At 40.8% G+C, this 15,224-nt stretch overlaps 2 protein-coding genes across 3 annotated transcripts; both read left to right on the top strand.

Annotated features, from left to right (window-relative positions):
* Positions 1 to 1,538: 1,538 nt before the first annotated feature.
* Positions 1,539 to 3,343, top strand: ndufaf4 (NADH:ubiquinone oxidoreductase complex assembly factor 4). Its single transcript, XM_034579448.1, has 3 exons — positions 1,539 to 1,702; positions 1,817 to 1,902; positions 2,851 to 3,343. Exons 1-3 carry the CDS (start codon positions 1,579 to 1,581, stop codon positions 3,154 to 3,156), a joined length of 516 nt encoding a protein of 171 aa, XP_034435339.1. The 5' UTR covers positions 1,539 to 1,578; the 3' UTR covers positions 3,157 to 3,343.
* A 3,680-nt stretch (positions 3,344 to 7,023) lies between these two features.
* Positions 7,024 to 12,632, top strand: gpr63 (G protein-coupled receptor 63). Of its 2 annotated transcripts, XM_034579446.1 has the most exons (3): positions 7,024 to 7,307; positions 7,410 to 7,509; positions 10,868 to 12,632. In XM_034579446.1, exon 3 carries the CDS (start codon positions 10,983 to 10,985, stop codon positions 12,213 to 12,215), a length of 1,233 nt encoding a protein of 410 aa, XP_034435337.1. In that variant the 5' UTR covers positions 7,024 to 7,307; positions 7,410 to 7,509; positions 10,868 to 10,982; the 3' UTR covers positions 12,216 to 12,632. The 2 variants fall into 2 exon arrangements, with proteins under 2 accessions (XP_034435337.1, XP_034435336.1); XM_034579445.1 differs by having other exon boundaries at positions 7,024 to 7,509.
* The last annotated feature ends 2,592 nt before the right edge of the window (positions 12,633 to 15,224 follow it).

Below are 15,224 nucleotides of genomic sequence, written 5' to 3'. Positions count from 1 at the left end.
GATATAAAAACTACTCCCATGCAAAAGGCCAACAAGAACATTAATTATTTTTCATCATTAACAGAATTGTTTCCTTTTCACAGCACTTTGTTTTTATTACAATACGGTAATTGTTAAATTTTTAGTTAGAAATAAACACTCCTATCTGCCTGCCTCGTGATTTGTGTTATTCGTCAGCTCTTTTTGAATGTGGTGATTCAGCTGTTTAAGGCTCTGGTGTAACAAAGCACCATTGGCTGAGAACCTGTGGCCTTTTGTTGACTTTCATCAGCGAGTCTGACTCCACCAAGTAAGTGAAATGAAAAGAGTATCTTTCCATCCCTCTCCTCAGAAAAATGCTGTGGGTTGTTTTGTCATGATTGAGCCGATAACCATTTCCAGATGTGCTCCATACTGCTTCTTTCATGATGAAAAGTGACCTCTGTTGTCTGGCCCAGTCGACACACTCGATGAGCAGAGAGGATGGTTGATTTATCGATTTTGTATTACTATGAATTGTGACAAACAGGCTGAGGCTCTGTTTGTGTTTGTGATAAAACATGAAGCCATGAAAACATGAAGTTTGTTTTAGTTTGTTTTTATGTTGAGCCTCTTTGTGTACAAGTATGAAATACTGCCATCTGTTGGCCATGTAACTGCTCAGGTTGTAGTAATCTTTAGAATAAAACCTCAGATCTTTTTGGATAATTGTTTTAGCGCTGGTATTGATAATCTTGAAGATACACTGGAAGATGTCAGTTTCACATCTTTTGATGAAATTACAAATTAAATATTAAGTGTGAATTTTGGAGATTTCTACAAGTTAGACATTGACCTCTCTCAAGTACAAAACATATCAAGCAGGGATCAACTGGGATTCAGGAACTTTCACGTCAGATTTGACACAAGAATCATGGTAGGTCAAATTTTAAAAGTATGCAATGGCTAAAATTAAATGTCCTTAAAGTGCGCTGGGAAAGAGACCTGGATCATTGTGTTGTCACAGATGGGAAACACAGTCAAAACTCATCCTTATAAGATATTAAATACATTTTACTAGACTCCCTCCAAGTTAGAGAGAAGGTGAGAACCCTCATGCATGTGATAAAACCGACAAAATGTGGGAATAAATCATTTCCCTCTTCAAATATGATGTTTGGAATAAATTTATCAGTGGCAGACCTATGGTTTTTCTAAATCAGGGGCCATAAAGGGCCACAATTTATACAGAGGGGCCAATAAATGCTTTTATTATCTGTATTATTATTATTGTTGTTGTTGTTGAGATTATTGTTTGTGAGCTTTGTAATGTTTATTGTAAAGCAATTTGTTACTTGTAGTGCCATACAAATTAAACCATTATTAATTATTTTATTGTCTATAAAAGAAGGGCTTTGAAGTAAGACTGTATATAATATATACCGTTTGTATTGTGTATATAATATATTTATTACAAACAGTTTTATAAAGCAATGTTCCATCCTTCCATCGCAGCTATTTACTGTGTTCGCCTTTTCGCCATGAAAATGACCCTCCTCGCTCGCCGTCGACAGTTTGAATAAACTTTATTGGTAGAGAGTGTTCGGCTGATGGTCAAAGATGGGGTCGCGTGTTGCTCGTATGTTCAGAAACTTCAACCTGGAGAACCGAGTGATCCGAGAAATCTCCAGAGAGAAGCCGCGGGCGGCTCCGCGACACGAGTCCAGCGCGCCGCCGTCTGAAGGTGAGCGACACGCGACCATATGTAACTGTGACTGTGTCCTCAGGGTCACAGCAGGTCCATCACACAGTGTGTTCATGCCCTGTGTGTGTGTGTCTGTTTGTGTGTGTGTTTCAGTGGTGGACACAGTGAACCAGAAGAACGACCCTCTGCTGAGCCTCCTCAGGTCTGTGTATGTGGAGTCCACGGATCCAGCAGCAGAGGTCAGACTGGGACACTGTCTGTGTCCATTTGTTTTTAAAGGCTGTGATGCTGCTTTGTTTGAGCTCATTTGTAACTAATGGAATAATTAGAGCTACAAAATGAACATTTCTAGTCACTTCCAGCCTATTTGCTCACCACACACGTATAGTTTAACTAAAGTAGTAAAATGTCTGGGACTATTTTCAGTGGTGGATCAATCCACACTTGATGCTAAAGTGAGAATTTGCTGCAGTAGGATGGTTTATGTGAGACGTCTTAGTAAACTACTGTGTGTGAGTGTGTTTGGTACTGGTATTTGGATAACAATAAAGTTGTCTGGCTCAGAAGAATACAATTAGGGACACACACACACATTAGGGTGAAACAGGAGCTGTTATCTAACCTTCACTGGGTGTGTAGCTGCAGCTGTTTGTAGCTGGGTCAAATGTGTGTGTGTGTGTGTGACCCCACACACATTTGACATATCAGGGCACCAAAACATTGCTGTAGCTAATTTGTTACTAAGCTGGTTCCTATTTACTTTTCAGTTCAGACCTAGATTTATTTATTTATTTTCGTGTGTGTGTGTGCGCCTGCTGTAATACCTAACTCTTACAGCAGGCGTATTTGGACCAAAACATGTCATATGCTGTAGGAAGAAAAAAACAAATTTAGTAATTACTAAATAGACAGCATCCTGCCCTAACTTTAAATGTTAATAATTTGGTAATTAACATGTGTTAATATGGAAATCAAAAAGTAGATTAGGGAGAGCTCAGCAGGCTTCACCTGCAGTGGTGGTGTTCTGGCGTCCTGTATCGCAATACAAGATTGAGGACATTTGCATCACACTTCTTTGGTTTCAGAATCATTACATGTTAGGAATCTCTTCACGGTTAAGTGTGTATTCAACAAAACAATAGGCTTTTTATTTCCCACTCATTTCATTTACCTTGATCTTCCCACAGGCGTCAAAGGAGGTCACAGAGGGTAAAGAGGGAGAGCGCCGCCCGCTCAGGTACAGTTTACCAGGGGGGGCATACGGCCTGGCGGAGCTCACGGACGTTCCTAGAGGCAAACTGACCATCGCTGAGGCTCTGAAGGCCCTGAGCAGCCACCAGCAACACCCTCAGACGTGGACGCTGGAAAAGATCGCTCAGGAATATTCTCTTGACTTGAAAGACACAAAGGCTCTTGCTGAGTTCTTCATCCCCTTCCAGGTCAAGATCATACCGCCCAAGAGCGACGATGCCAGGCAGATAAACGCTTCGTAGGACTGGACTGATGGTGATCATTAGATAAGATCAAATGTTGAACTGATTTATTCATGTATGTCGATGTACTGGTATTGGGAGAGTCACCTGACCTGGAGCGGATCAGCTACAGTATTTCAAGCTCGGGGTTTGGACACAAATGACGATGAAAGAAACTATGAAAAATAATAAAATATTAATAAATACAGTGGGTCTAAGAACTCACTATCTATTGAAAAATGATTCCATCTTAATTATAGTATTTTTTTCTTAGAGTCCATGTGGAGATTTTGGAAAGCTGGTGAAAATGCAACATGAGTAATTATACTCGGGAGGTCTAGAAAATGGTTGAGAAATCCGAATTCAATGGAATGTAACGTTTTTCAGAAATACACTTAATAGCGTTCCCTCCAATGGTGAGATGAAAGATGGGTATTTATCTCGTGTTTGTATGTTTTGTGCACAGCTGGATGTGGTTAGTCAAGCTAACAACTAGCCTAGCTCCATCTAAAGTTGAGAAACATAACTACTGATGCCTCGTAAACTCAGTAATACTTGGCCTGTAGCTAGAGTCACTTCACAGAGTGGCTGGGTATTCGTAATCTTCACTATCCCCCAGATTCATGTCATTATGCTAAGCTATTGGCTAACTACATTCAGACTCATGGGTGCAGTTTTGAGCTATTTGTACTCTAGCATTTCCATTTTATGCTACTCTACACTTTGCCTCCACTATACATTTGAATGGGAAGAGCTTAAATCTGATCCTCTTATTGAATATGATTTAAAAGTTTGATATTTATTGGAAAATGTAGCTCCACTTTGACATACTACAGCACTGCATCAGCAGTAATAATGTAAATTAAAATTACTCCAGAATACGTACATTTTCACCACTTTCTAATTTTCTGCAAACTTTGGTAACTATTTGAGCATGTTAAAGCCCTCAAAAAGCCAATTCATTTGCCTGAAAAAAAAAAAAAAATAATGATAATAATCCTTACAACTTCAATAGGGCCTCCCACTGTCTCCTACTGTTCGGTGCTCGGGCCCTGATGTCAAGAATACCATAGGAATCAATATAAGCAGCAGAAAACACAAGACGAGCCGTCAACAATGTTCCCACATTTGTTATGAAGGCAACCATCCTCTTGAAAACCAGTTGGTGCAACTCAAGGGGTGTATCCCATTTGAATAAATACATTTAATAAACAACCAGCACAGAAACCAGCACATTATCAACATTTAACAGCAGCAGGTAACAGCAGCAGCTTCATATTTTACAGTAGCATCATTTCAAACTTGAATTATGAGCCTGAATTGTAGAGGTTAGCATGCTGGATAAATACAGAGTTCAAGAGAGGGAGACATGACTTACCTCACACAAGGTCAGAGTGCAATAAGAAACTTTCTTCAACTTTAACAGCATTAAAGGCAGAGTCAAAAAGACAACAGCCAATCAGAGGTCTCCTGTGGAAGGTGTCCAATCAGATGTGTCCTGTTGTCCCAGCCCCAGTGTAATTATGATGGAATTAAAATTACTCCAGAATACGTACATTTTCACCACTTTCTAATTTTCTGCAAACTTTGGTAACGATTGGAGCATGTTAAAGCCCTCAAAAAGCCAATTCATTTGCCTGAAAAATAATAATAATCCTTACAATTTCAATAGGGCCTCACTGTCTCACTGTCTCCCACTCTGTTCGGTGCTCGGGCCCTAAAAATGTTTTAACTTTAATTTATTTATATAAGTCAAATGTATTAAATATGATTAATAGTCCCAGCATTATATTAAATGCAGGACCTTTACTGCAATGTAACAGTATTTACATTGTGGTTGTACTAGTCACCTCAAATACAATAATTTTGACAAACATGATGCAAAGACAACATATTTAAAGTGACTCTTCTCATCTCACTCTTGGAAAGAAAGCAAAAAATGCACATTTCCAAAATGTTGGACTATTCCTTAACTGTCCAGCAAACACCTTATTTACCCAAGGACTTTAACAGTAAATTTTTGTCTAAAGAGGCAAAACAGCATCTATCATATTATTTGTGTCAACCCAGTCGGCTAACACTCGAGTCATTGTAGCTCCATCAGGGCTCCAATGACAGAATCTGCTGCACTGGGTTTTTCATGAAGAAAATACATTACTATGCCATTAAGCTAAATAGCTACCACATATTGCAATGGTTGTCAAATAATGGCTCCAGGGCTGAATCCACCCTCCAAACCAAATGATGTGACCTCAGACAAAGGTTTTTAAATTCATAACAAAACCTCTAGATCAGGGGTCTTCAACGTTGTTCAGGCCAAGGACCCCCAAACTGGTGGAGAGATGGAGCAGGGACCCCCTACTATATATATATTGTATAAAATTGTGTTTTATATTAAACTGGGCCTAGTGACATGTATAAACATAGCTACCCTGTTATTGTGCATTCAATACTAAGCTATTCAAATATTACACAGGTTCATATATTCATGTTTTTAATTTAAACGTGCAAGGTACAGGGTGGCCGTGCCACTGCCATTTATAAACATACATCTTGCATACAACACTGAGCTATTAAAATAATTCACAGATTCATGTTTTTATTTTAAACATTCATGTAGGAGGGACAGTGAATCCTCAAGCCATCTGTGGATGGCACACATACTCCCACATTAGTGAGATGTCTGTCCCTGATGAGTAGCACACAACTTATCTAACCTCCGGATGGAGGTTGTCAGGCAGAGGGTCATATCAGCCTCACAATATGTTGGATGCATGTTAATGTGTATTTAAAGACATTTAAATTTGTGGGGAAAGAATTGGTTGGAAATAAAATTAAAAATTAAAAAAATATAAAAAATTGTCTAATCAACCAAAAATTTTGCGGACCCCGTGTTGAAGACCTCTGCTCTAGATAATCAGTCATGTATCTACTGTAGATAATGTGAGTACTGTGATGATTATCTTCTTATTTGATGTGTGGTCATGCAAATGAATATTAAGTGTTATTAGTCTTTTGTTGAAATCACATATTCACAAACTGAATACACAGTAAATAATATGACTTAAACAATAACAAGCTCCATTTGTCATTTTATCACCTTTAACAGAGATACATGACCAAATAAGTACTTCCTTCATCCGAAGCCGCGCCCACTTTGTCCAACCCCGTCAATCAGACGACGAATAAAAGGGGCGTATCCTAATAAAAGTCCACATTTCAGCAATATAATTGGCTCCTGTAGGTGTCAGTCATCACAGAATACAAAGCTGCGTCAAACCAACCAAAGAGAGCGTGAAAACCGCCGGAAGCTGCATTTTTCTTCTTTCACAATAAAATGTTAGAGCAATGAGCAGAAATTGGCCAGAACCACCTATTAGTATCAGTTTACTCCCTTAATTTTTTTTTTAATATACAAATGTCTCCTTCTTATGTCTTTTACCACTTTTAATTTATTTATTCTGCTCTTCTTAATCTCTTTTATTTTTGCTTAAACAATGTCTTAAACTGCGCGTTCTGATTTGCAGTTGATTTCTTTAAATGTCATCTCTGTGTTGTCTTTAATGACCCTGAAACTGCACCTTGAATCTACCTCTGTGGTACCATACGGTAAAACGTCTCGTGCCATCTTACTCCAAGATTACAGTTAAACAATATATAATATAGTTCAAAGTATAAAACATTAGTCTTAAAGTCTTATAAATACAAGTAAAAAAACAAATATACACTATTATTTATTTTTTATGCATATGTATTCACCACACAATGCTGTCTTTTCACAGTCTATATATATTTGTTTTCAACAATTTCTTGTGTATATATGTATATTTTCATAAAAACGGGGGAAAGACGTTTATGTTGAAGGTCCAAACAGGAAGTGGCGCCTGTCTCCCTGGTGCTGCTGCGGGTATCGAACAGTGAGCGCAGTGTGCCCCAGTGTGTTGATGGTGGTGTCTCCGGCTCCACGCAGTGTTCAGTGAGCTACATGTGTGCTACGTGTGTGTGTGGAGGATGAGCCGCTCACACGTCGCAGCTGCATGAAGAGAAGGAGATAGAAGAGGCTGAACAACACGAGCTCCACTGGCGAAGCGGCGCCGCCTCGCTCCTGCTCCCCCGGAAACAAAGCGACACCAGGCGAATGCGGATTTCACTTTTCCTCCGGCTCCATCTGTGTAGGTGGAGGCTCCGGCGGCTGTCGCACTGTTGATCAAACACACGGCCTCGCACACGGCTCCACGCCTCGGATTGAAACCCTCTCTGCTCTTGTTCTGCAGAGCCGCGGTTCGTGGGGTGGACTTCGAGCGGGGGGAGACATCTTTGCCGTCGGTGAGATGCACCGTGTGGAGGACTGAGCCTCATGGGAGAACGAAGCAGGTGAGATCAGCGAGGAGCCATCCGAAACCCGAGCCAGCTGGGTGTCCTGTTATTGTTCACTGGCGTGTTGTTAACAGGGCGACACCATGATGGGCTCCTGGGTGTAAACACACTGTGTCGTCTGCTAACACGTCAACTCTCCACGGACGCTCAGTGTGTCCTCGGAGATTTGATGGAGCAGCATAGAGACAGTGTTTGTATGACTGTAAGTTTCAGAAACATGTCACACATGTGATGGGGTGGGATGGAGGGAGGGCCTGCTCTGGAGGAGGTGTCATTCTGATTGGCAGTGATTGTATTCCTCCAAAAATCACAAGACCCCTGAGTTTATTCCACATGCGTGTGTGCGTGCATCAGCTGTTGAGTGTGATAGAGGTGATTTGCCGGAATCATCATGGGTCTGTCACATATGGCAACCAGCGAGCTCATCAGGGTTATTGTCAGAAACCTGCACTGATCTAAGTGTTCCTTTCTTTAACACACATCAAACTTAATACAACATTTATCAGCTGGAATAATCAATGCTAAATGTTGACTTTTAAATGCCACTGGATTTAAAGCTTCAATATATTTAGACTTTGAATATCTACGCATCTCTGTCGAGATCAAATCCCCCACTTCGAACATTTCAGAAGTCTTCAACCGCTCAAATCAGATTTTGAAGTTTGCCAGTTTTGCAAATCAGTGCATAAGTAAACATTTTGTAATACTGTGTAGTCAAGTTACTAAAATTTGTAATTTTTTTATCTTAAAACTTGCGTTAAATGGAAAAAAAGGTCTAGATGCCAACATTGAATTGATTAGTGTTTGACTGCATTATGAGGAATTCGCAGTCAAAAATTATGAGGAATTTTGAAACAAATTTAAAGGTGCTACGTAACGTTTTTTTTCACACAGCCCATGACAACATTGGCAGCTGTTATACTTTCCAATCTGGCATAAAAGTTTCGGCTTGTGCATCAGACTTCATCCCATTACTCGTCAACATCTGTCCACATATGTGGAACGTAATCGCCCGTGGTAACTCCTGTGGTGTAATTTCTCTTCTACTGAAGTTAGCATGCTAACCAGCTAGTGTCATCTTTCCAATTAGCAAGTAAGTGTAGCGCGGAAGAAGTCGTGCTGCTGAGATTGTGTATTAAAACCTCTCGTCTCTTAAGCACAACAATGGCCGAAGCTCTTTGTGAGAGACCATCACTCCCACCTGCCTCCCACAAGAAACTGTGTTTGCTGGCAAAACCATTAACCCATGTAGCCAAACTATAAGCTGTAGATTTAAAATTCTTCAGTTCATTTACAGTGCCTGTGAATGAAAAGCTAACTTAAACACAGTTGCGTTTTAAAGCTACAGTCTTTTCCTTATCCACCACTTCTTTAAAGGCTTCCGCTCATTCCATCTCGAATGGTTTGGATTCCTAGTTATCTGCTCAGCATGGCTTCTTAGTTTTTGACTATGATGTAACTAATCATCTCCATGAAATCTTTTACATTTCAATATGCAGAAGTCATATAGAGAGACATATATATCCGCTTTGCTTAACAGTAACAACGCTGCTCTGAGGTGAACCAGTACATGAACTCGGGAATTTTTTCAGTATACACCATCAAAGACTTACTTCAGCAGCAACCCTGTTTCTCCTAACTCTTCTTCCAAGCTATTTAAGGTGAGGGTCTGTGGCAAAGAAGCTCTCAGGATGCTCTCTATACAATTCTCAGTTGCATGATTGCGTTGCCACCGTCTTTCAGAACGCCAAGTACCCGATCATCCATTTTTACTGCAGGTTTACTTGATTGCTTGGAGGCTTAAGTGGCTATTTTAACATTTTAGGTCACGCCGCCTCTAAAGGAAAGGAATGAGATGTGGCATTACATCCCCTGTTATGGCAGAGTGCTGCACGGTATGTTCAGAATTGGGTTCCACAAAGCCCATGACCTTAGAAAATGAGTTTGTAAGTATGTGAGGTGAATGGAGCCGGAACTAGGCCAAAGTGAAACCCGCTTCTTCACGAGGTCTCCATTGGGATGAAGCAGTAGGTATTATTGAAGCAGACAATACACCAGGAGAATAGAGCAAACTGAAATTGGCGGCTGCCGGCCTGTTTATCTCCGTACTACAGCTTTTCTCTCGACTGTCTTGGGGACATGTGATAACACTATCTGTCAAATAGCTACATTTGCAGCCAACCCATGTTTAAGCATGGACAGTCGCTGTTGTCCCAATAATTGACTGAATATCTATTTCCTTGATTTCCTTTAAATTATTAATGAAGTAATGAAACCACATAATTTATGTGGTTTCATTGCAGTACAAATGGACTCTTTCTATGGCTTGTGTTTACGGTTTGGCATTAGTCTCTTAGTCACTGTTAATGATACCAGGCAGTCTGAAATAAACAGTGTCCGTGTTTATACAAGTGATAAGGTTTTATTGCAGTATTTGTCTCCAGTTGAACACTGACTGTTTTACTGGCAGCGGGTGAGAAAAGCAGTTAACAGGATTTGTTTTCACATTTCAGTCTAATAAAAGATTCATGTGAACAAATGCTTTTAATTTCTACTTTAGTTCATATTCTATTTCACCTTATTGTTAAAATACAATTATTACATTTCTGTCTTGAGAAAAAATGAAAAGATGAATGGCAAACTCGTGTCCGTGTGTCGAATAGAAATAAATAAGAGCTCAAGTGCACAACTCCTAAAATAACAAAGTGGGATTTTTACCAATCTGCATGGTTTAAAGAAATGAGTAAGCCTTGTAAGTCAGTGTTGTAGTTGTAGGTAGCTGTATTTTGTAACTGTATATTCAGGCTTGTTGTGTCCACCTAGGCTAAGCATGTCCTCTTACTTAAGGCCAGTTCATGGTTCGGCTTGCTCTCAGCCGGACGTGCGAATGTGGACACAGACTCCTGACAACAAAAAATGCTCCTTCATTAGTTGTGCTCTTAAAAAAAAAAAGAAGAATGAACAGTTTGTGTGACCCCCTAAAATGAATAGGTCTATTAATATAAGTACATTTTTGTGCAGTGTGCTGGTTCCACGGTTCATTTAAACTTTAATCATAACAATTTTATTTAATCCATCATGCTACAAAACCGTTACTATAAATTGAACAAATTAGAATTAGCTGTTTGTTAAAGGAAGGGTAGTTTGCATGCAAATCAATGGAAATTTGCTACAACACAAATTAAAACGCTTTAAAACAACATTAGCATCTAGACTTTGTGTTTTGTGTCAGTACTAATAATGGAGATTGGTGGTATGAATTAATTGGGGAGATGAAATTAGGGGTATTTTGGTGAATTGAACTTTTATTATATTTCTTTTCTCTGTATTCACTACATTTTTGTTTATTTCTTAGGGTCCCACAGCCATGAAGACGCCGCCATGTTGCATTGAGCTGGGAATACCTGCATCCACAGCACCATGTTTGGGATGAGCTCACCAGCAACAATGGTTGCTCACCCTGGGGAAGAATGGTTCACTCCACTACTGCCCCCCCTCCAGAGGCAAGGGACATCAACATCAGTCTCTGCTGCCTCTATACGGGACTGCTGAACTTGTCTGAGAGGCTGGCGATGGAGAACATCTCCATGGCGAACCTTTCCCTGGGCTCCCGCTCGCCCCTGGAGCCGGTCATGCCAACAGCGGAGGCCCAGAGGAGTCTACAGGGTGTCGGGCTCCCTCTGCAGGTCTTCTTTTGCTCTGTTATGGTTGCCATCCTGCTGGTGGCACTGTTGGGAAATGTGGTGGTGTGCCTGATGGTGTACCAGAGATCTGCCATGCGGTCGGCCATTAACATCCTCCTGGCAAGCCTGGCATTTGCAGACATGATGCTGGCCATCCTGAACATGCCCTTTGCTCTGGTTACTGTGGTGACCACCAACTGGATTTTTGGAGACGTTTTCTGTCGAGTGTCGGCCATGCTCTTTTGGTTCTTTGTGATGGAAGGCGTGGCTGTACTGCTTATAATAAGCATAGATCGCTTTCTTATTATTGTCCAGAAGCAAGATAAGCTGAGCCCACAGAGAGCTAAAGTGCTTATAGTGGTCACATGGGGACTGTCATTCATTTTCTCGTTCCCCCTGGCGGTTGGCTCCCCTCCCCTTCAGATCCCCCCCAGGGCCCCTCAGTGTGTATTTGGCTACAGCATTGAGCCTGGCTACCATGCCTATGTATTGATCCTAATGTTAGTCTTCTTCTTCATGCCTTTCATGGTCATGCTATACACATTCATGGGGATCCTGAACACCATCCGCCACAATGCCATCCGCATCCACAGCCACCCAGACAGCATCTGTCTAAGCCAGGCCAGCAAACTGGGTCTGCTGAGCCTCCAGAGGCCCTTCCAAATGAATATAGACATGAGCTTCAAGACCCGTGCCTTCACCACCATCCTCATCCTCTTCTCTGTGTTTACAGTGTGCTGGGCACCCTTCACTGCCTATAGCCTGGTAACTACCTTTAGCGATGGGTTCTACCACAAAGACAGCTTTTTTCAAATCAGCACATGGGTCCTGTGGTTGTGCTACCTCAAGTCAGCCCTCAACCCTCTCATTTACTACTGGCGGATCAAGAAGTTCCGCGATGCCTGCCTTGATCTGATGCCCAAGTACTTTAAGTTTCTTCCTCAGCTGCCAGGAAACACGAAGCGGCGCATACAGCCAAGCGCAGTCTATGTGTGCGGAGAGCATCGCTCTGTGGTTTGAAGTAAAATCCACACTCAAACACTTAAATCTTTACATACTGTACTGTATTTGCCTGTTTTGCTGTTTGGTGGTAAACTTCTCTTAGCAGGTGTTCAGACAGAAAGTAGCACTGCATTAAAAAAGGCATGGGGCAGGGTTAATGTGGGTGTGTTGCTACAGGGCGCAGGTGAAATGCAATCTACAAAGTCCAGTTTGAAGCAAACATCTATGACTTTCAAAGCTTCCAAAACACTTTCAAAGATTCCAAAACACTGTTCAGTGATAAAAAATTGTTTTTAAATCAGGGCATTACAATTTAGAAGTAGGCTGGGTTTTGTTCGATACCAATTCTGTTACAATATCTGAGATTCTTCACCTATAGAAAAAATCTTTATATTTTAATACCCAATTTTGATGAATACTTTTTTTCTTGTTTGACAAAAGAAGATACTTGAGAATTTTTTTATCATGTAGTCAGCTGTAGGATATAGATTTTTTTTTTTAAACCCATCCCTTAGAGAAACCATCTTCTCCTGCATCTTGCCAATATTGACATAATTATATGACGCTGTTACTCACAGTGGAAGTGTGCAGGGTATTGTGTGCTATATGTCTGATTGGCTGGATGATGTGCTGTGTTGCAGCAAAAGTTGAGTCAGGGTCAACCTTTTTGCTGGACAACCTTGCATTTTTGCTGGAACCCTCATAAGAACAGTGTTTAATGCTGTGCTAATTTTAGTCTGACTCACCATTTTTGCACTGATGCTCAGAAACAGTCAGGGTGTATGTTAAGATTCGTGGTAGCCATGGAATATCTGGGGGTCAAAAGCAACTGGACTCTCCATGTGCAAAATGTTTTAGTGTTCAGTCAGAGGCTTCACTTTCTGGTGAAAGCTTCAATTCATTTCTCTCATTGTGGTGGTGATGTTCAGTACCTCATGGCTGGACTGAAACTTGTTTTAGAATCATGCTATATTTTCTATAATATCAGATTAGTCTGGTGAGTATGATTGGTCTATTGATATTTTTTACACTTAAATACTTGATGCCAAATGTAACTTTTTTTTCTGGACCGCAGTGAAAGTCCAGTTTTCTATTAAAGCTGGGCATACACTGTACGATTTTAGAAATGCTGTTGTTAAATTCCAACTCGTACTGTGCGTGTTAATCGTCTGCAATTGAGAAATTGAGATGTTGTGGGATTGTTAGCGTTGGGATAACTAGACATACAGTACTTTTATACTTTCATAATCTCCTTTGAGTAGGTTTATCCTATAAAATTAAATATTTATTCGTAATGGGAGATAGATAGTTTACAGGTTTACCTTTTGACACCCCCCCCCCCCCCCCCCCCCCCCCCCCCCCCCCCCTCAATAACGTGTGCAGTCAGCCCTCACCAAAATGACAGTACACTGTTGCGAGGTGCACACTCTCCTTAAAAGGAAGGATAAGAGAAGTTTACTACAATGGTTGGTTAATCCGTGCCGGTACCACACCACGAGTACATCTCAATCTCTCAATTTCTCCATGTCAACAGATTCGCCAGGCGCATCCTGTCACCAGTTTGCCATATGTGCACAGTCACGCTCCCTGCGCACTGAACCTTTAACTGCGCTTTGAATAGGGCCCTATGTTCTTATTGACTAGTAATCGCAAACGTTTCCACCACAGTGTGGCCTCAAACAGAGTCAGTGCATACAGTGCATGTCAAACTAAAGCTCATTATAGAGGTTACATCATGTGATCAAGTGAAACGTTTCATCTCTCATCCAAGAGGCTTCTTCAGTTCAGTTCACTGTCTCTGTGTTTGCCACTTCACGCCGTCAGGAAAAAAGGCACAGAGACGGAGGGACCGACTCACGGCTCTGCTTCAACTGTGCGAGACGATGAAGTCAGCCGACCAAAAATTGTCAGAAATGTATCGGTGCATAAATTTCCACCCTGTGCACTGCACGGCAAACATTGCACGACAAAGCTGAAAATCGAGTCATACGACTCAGAAATCAGGGCAAAAACGGGCTTAAATCGTACAGTGTGTTTCCAGCTTTAGAGTGTGTGAAGATTGAGATCAGGTCATTGTATATCAAGTGTCAACTCAAAGGCAACTGTGCTGGCTGTTTTGTCTCTTAGCAGAACAAAGATTGAGTACATTTGTCTTTGATTTAGTGCTGTACTGGAAAGAATGCATTGCAGAAGAGGGAAACCAACTGTCCACATGCAGCTTTAGTGATCTTCAATTAAAGCTTCAATAATAGAGCTGGGTATTTGAAGGTGTTTGATACTAGTTCCAGTGAAATCCCTGAGTGAAAACAAGTTCCCCAATGTTAAATGTGTAAACATAAGCAGCCATACAAGATTTTTGCCTTATAATCAAAATTTTACAAAATTACTACTGAAATCAGGAAGTACCGGGTCAAAGAGAGATTCAGCAAGATAATTATGATATTGATTATTGACAATACTTGACTGTTTTTAATACTTTGTTAGACTTCATAGTTATTTTGCTCCAGGGATATTCAAGTAGATCAGCCAGCCCTACTCATAGACCAGAATGCATTGCAGCAACATGACTTTTAATGCCAAGAATACAGTCACGGATAAACTTGCTCTCTTGCTCTTATGCTGTCACTCTAGCTATGGTTCTTTTTCCACCTACTCATCCCACAGAACGCACTTTGTCTCTGAGTGTCGCTCTGGGTAATAACAGAAAGCTTTAAGTGAAGTTGTCAACTAGGAAACATAAAAAGAATGAAACCACTTTATAATTGCTGGAATGCACTGAATGGCACCGACCATGCAGGAGTATCCACAAATGAATTGTAACTTTAATATTGAGCTAAAAAGAAAACACGGGCGCTGTTGGATTTGACATGATCACATCTTTTCTTGCCACTGGAATCATGAGTCGAGGGAAAAGGACAGTTTGTTTTAGCTGTGTACAAGTTGTTATACAGGGCATGTAAATTAACAGCTTAAATGGAGTTTGGATGTGGTCAGAAAGTGGCCATGACCCATTTGAACATGTTTGAA

Source organism: Hippoglossus hippoglossus, chromosome 24 (assembly GCF_009819705.1).
Source record: "Hippoglossus hippoglossus isolate fHipHip1 chromosome 24, fHipHip1.pri, whole genome shotgun sequence".
Lineage (NCBI taxonomy): Eukaryota > Metazoa > Chordata > Actinopteri > Pleuronectiformes > Pleuronectidae > Hippoglossus > Hippoglossus hippoglossus.
This window is presented reverse-complemented; position numbering and strand designations above follow the sequence as displayed.

Coding starts and splice junctions, on each gene's coding strand:
- ndufaf4 (XM_034579448.1), top strand. CDS start 1,579: ATGGGGTCGCGTGTTGCTCGTATGTTCAGAAACTTCAACCTGGAGAAC. Junction 1,703..1,816: donor CAGCGCGCCGCCGTCTGAAG/GTGAGCGACACG, acceptor TGTGTGTTTCAG/TGGTGGACACAGTGAACCAG. Junction 1,903..2,850: donor CCACGGATCCAGCAGCAGAG/GTCAGACTGGGA, acceptor ATCTTCCCACAG/GCGTCAAAGGAGGTCACAGA.
- gpr63 (XM_034579446.1), top strand. CDS start 10,983: ATGGTTCACTCCACTACTGCCCCCCCTCCAGAGGCAAGGGACATCAAC.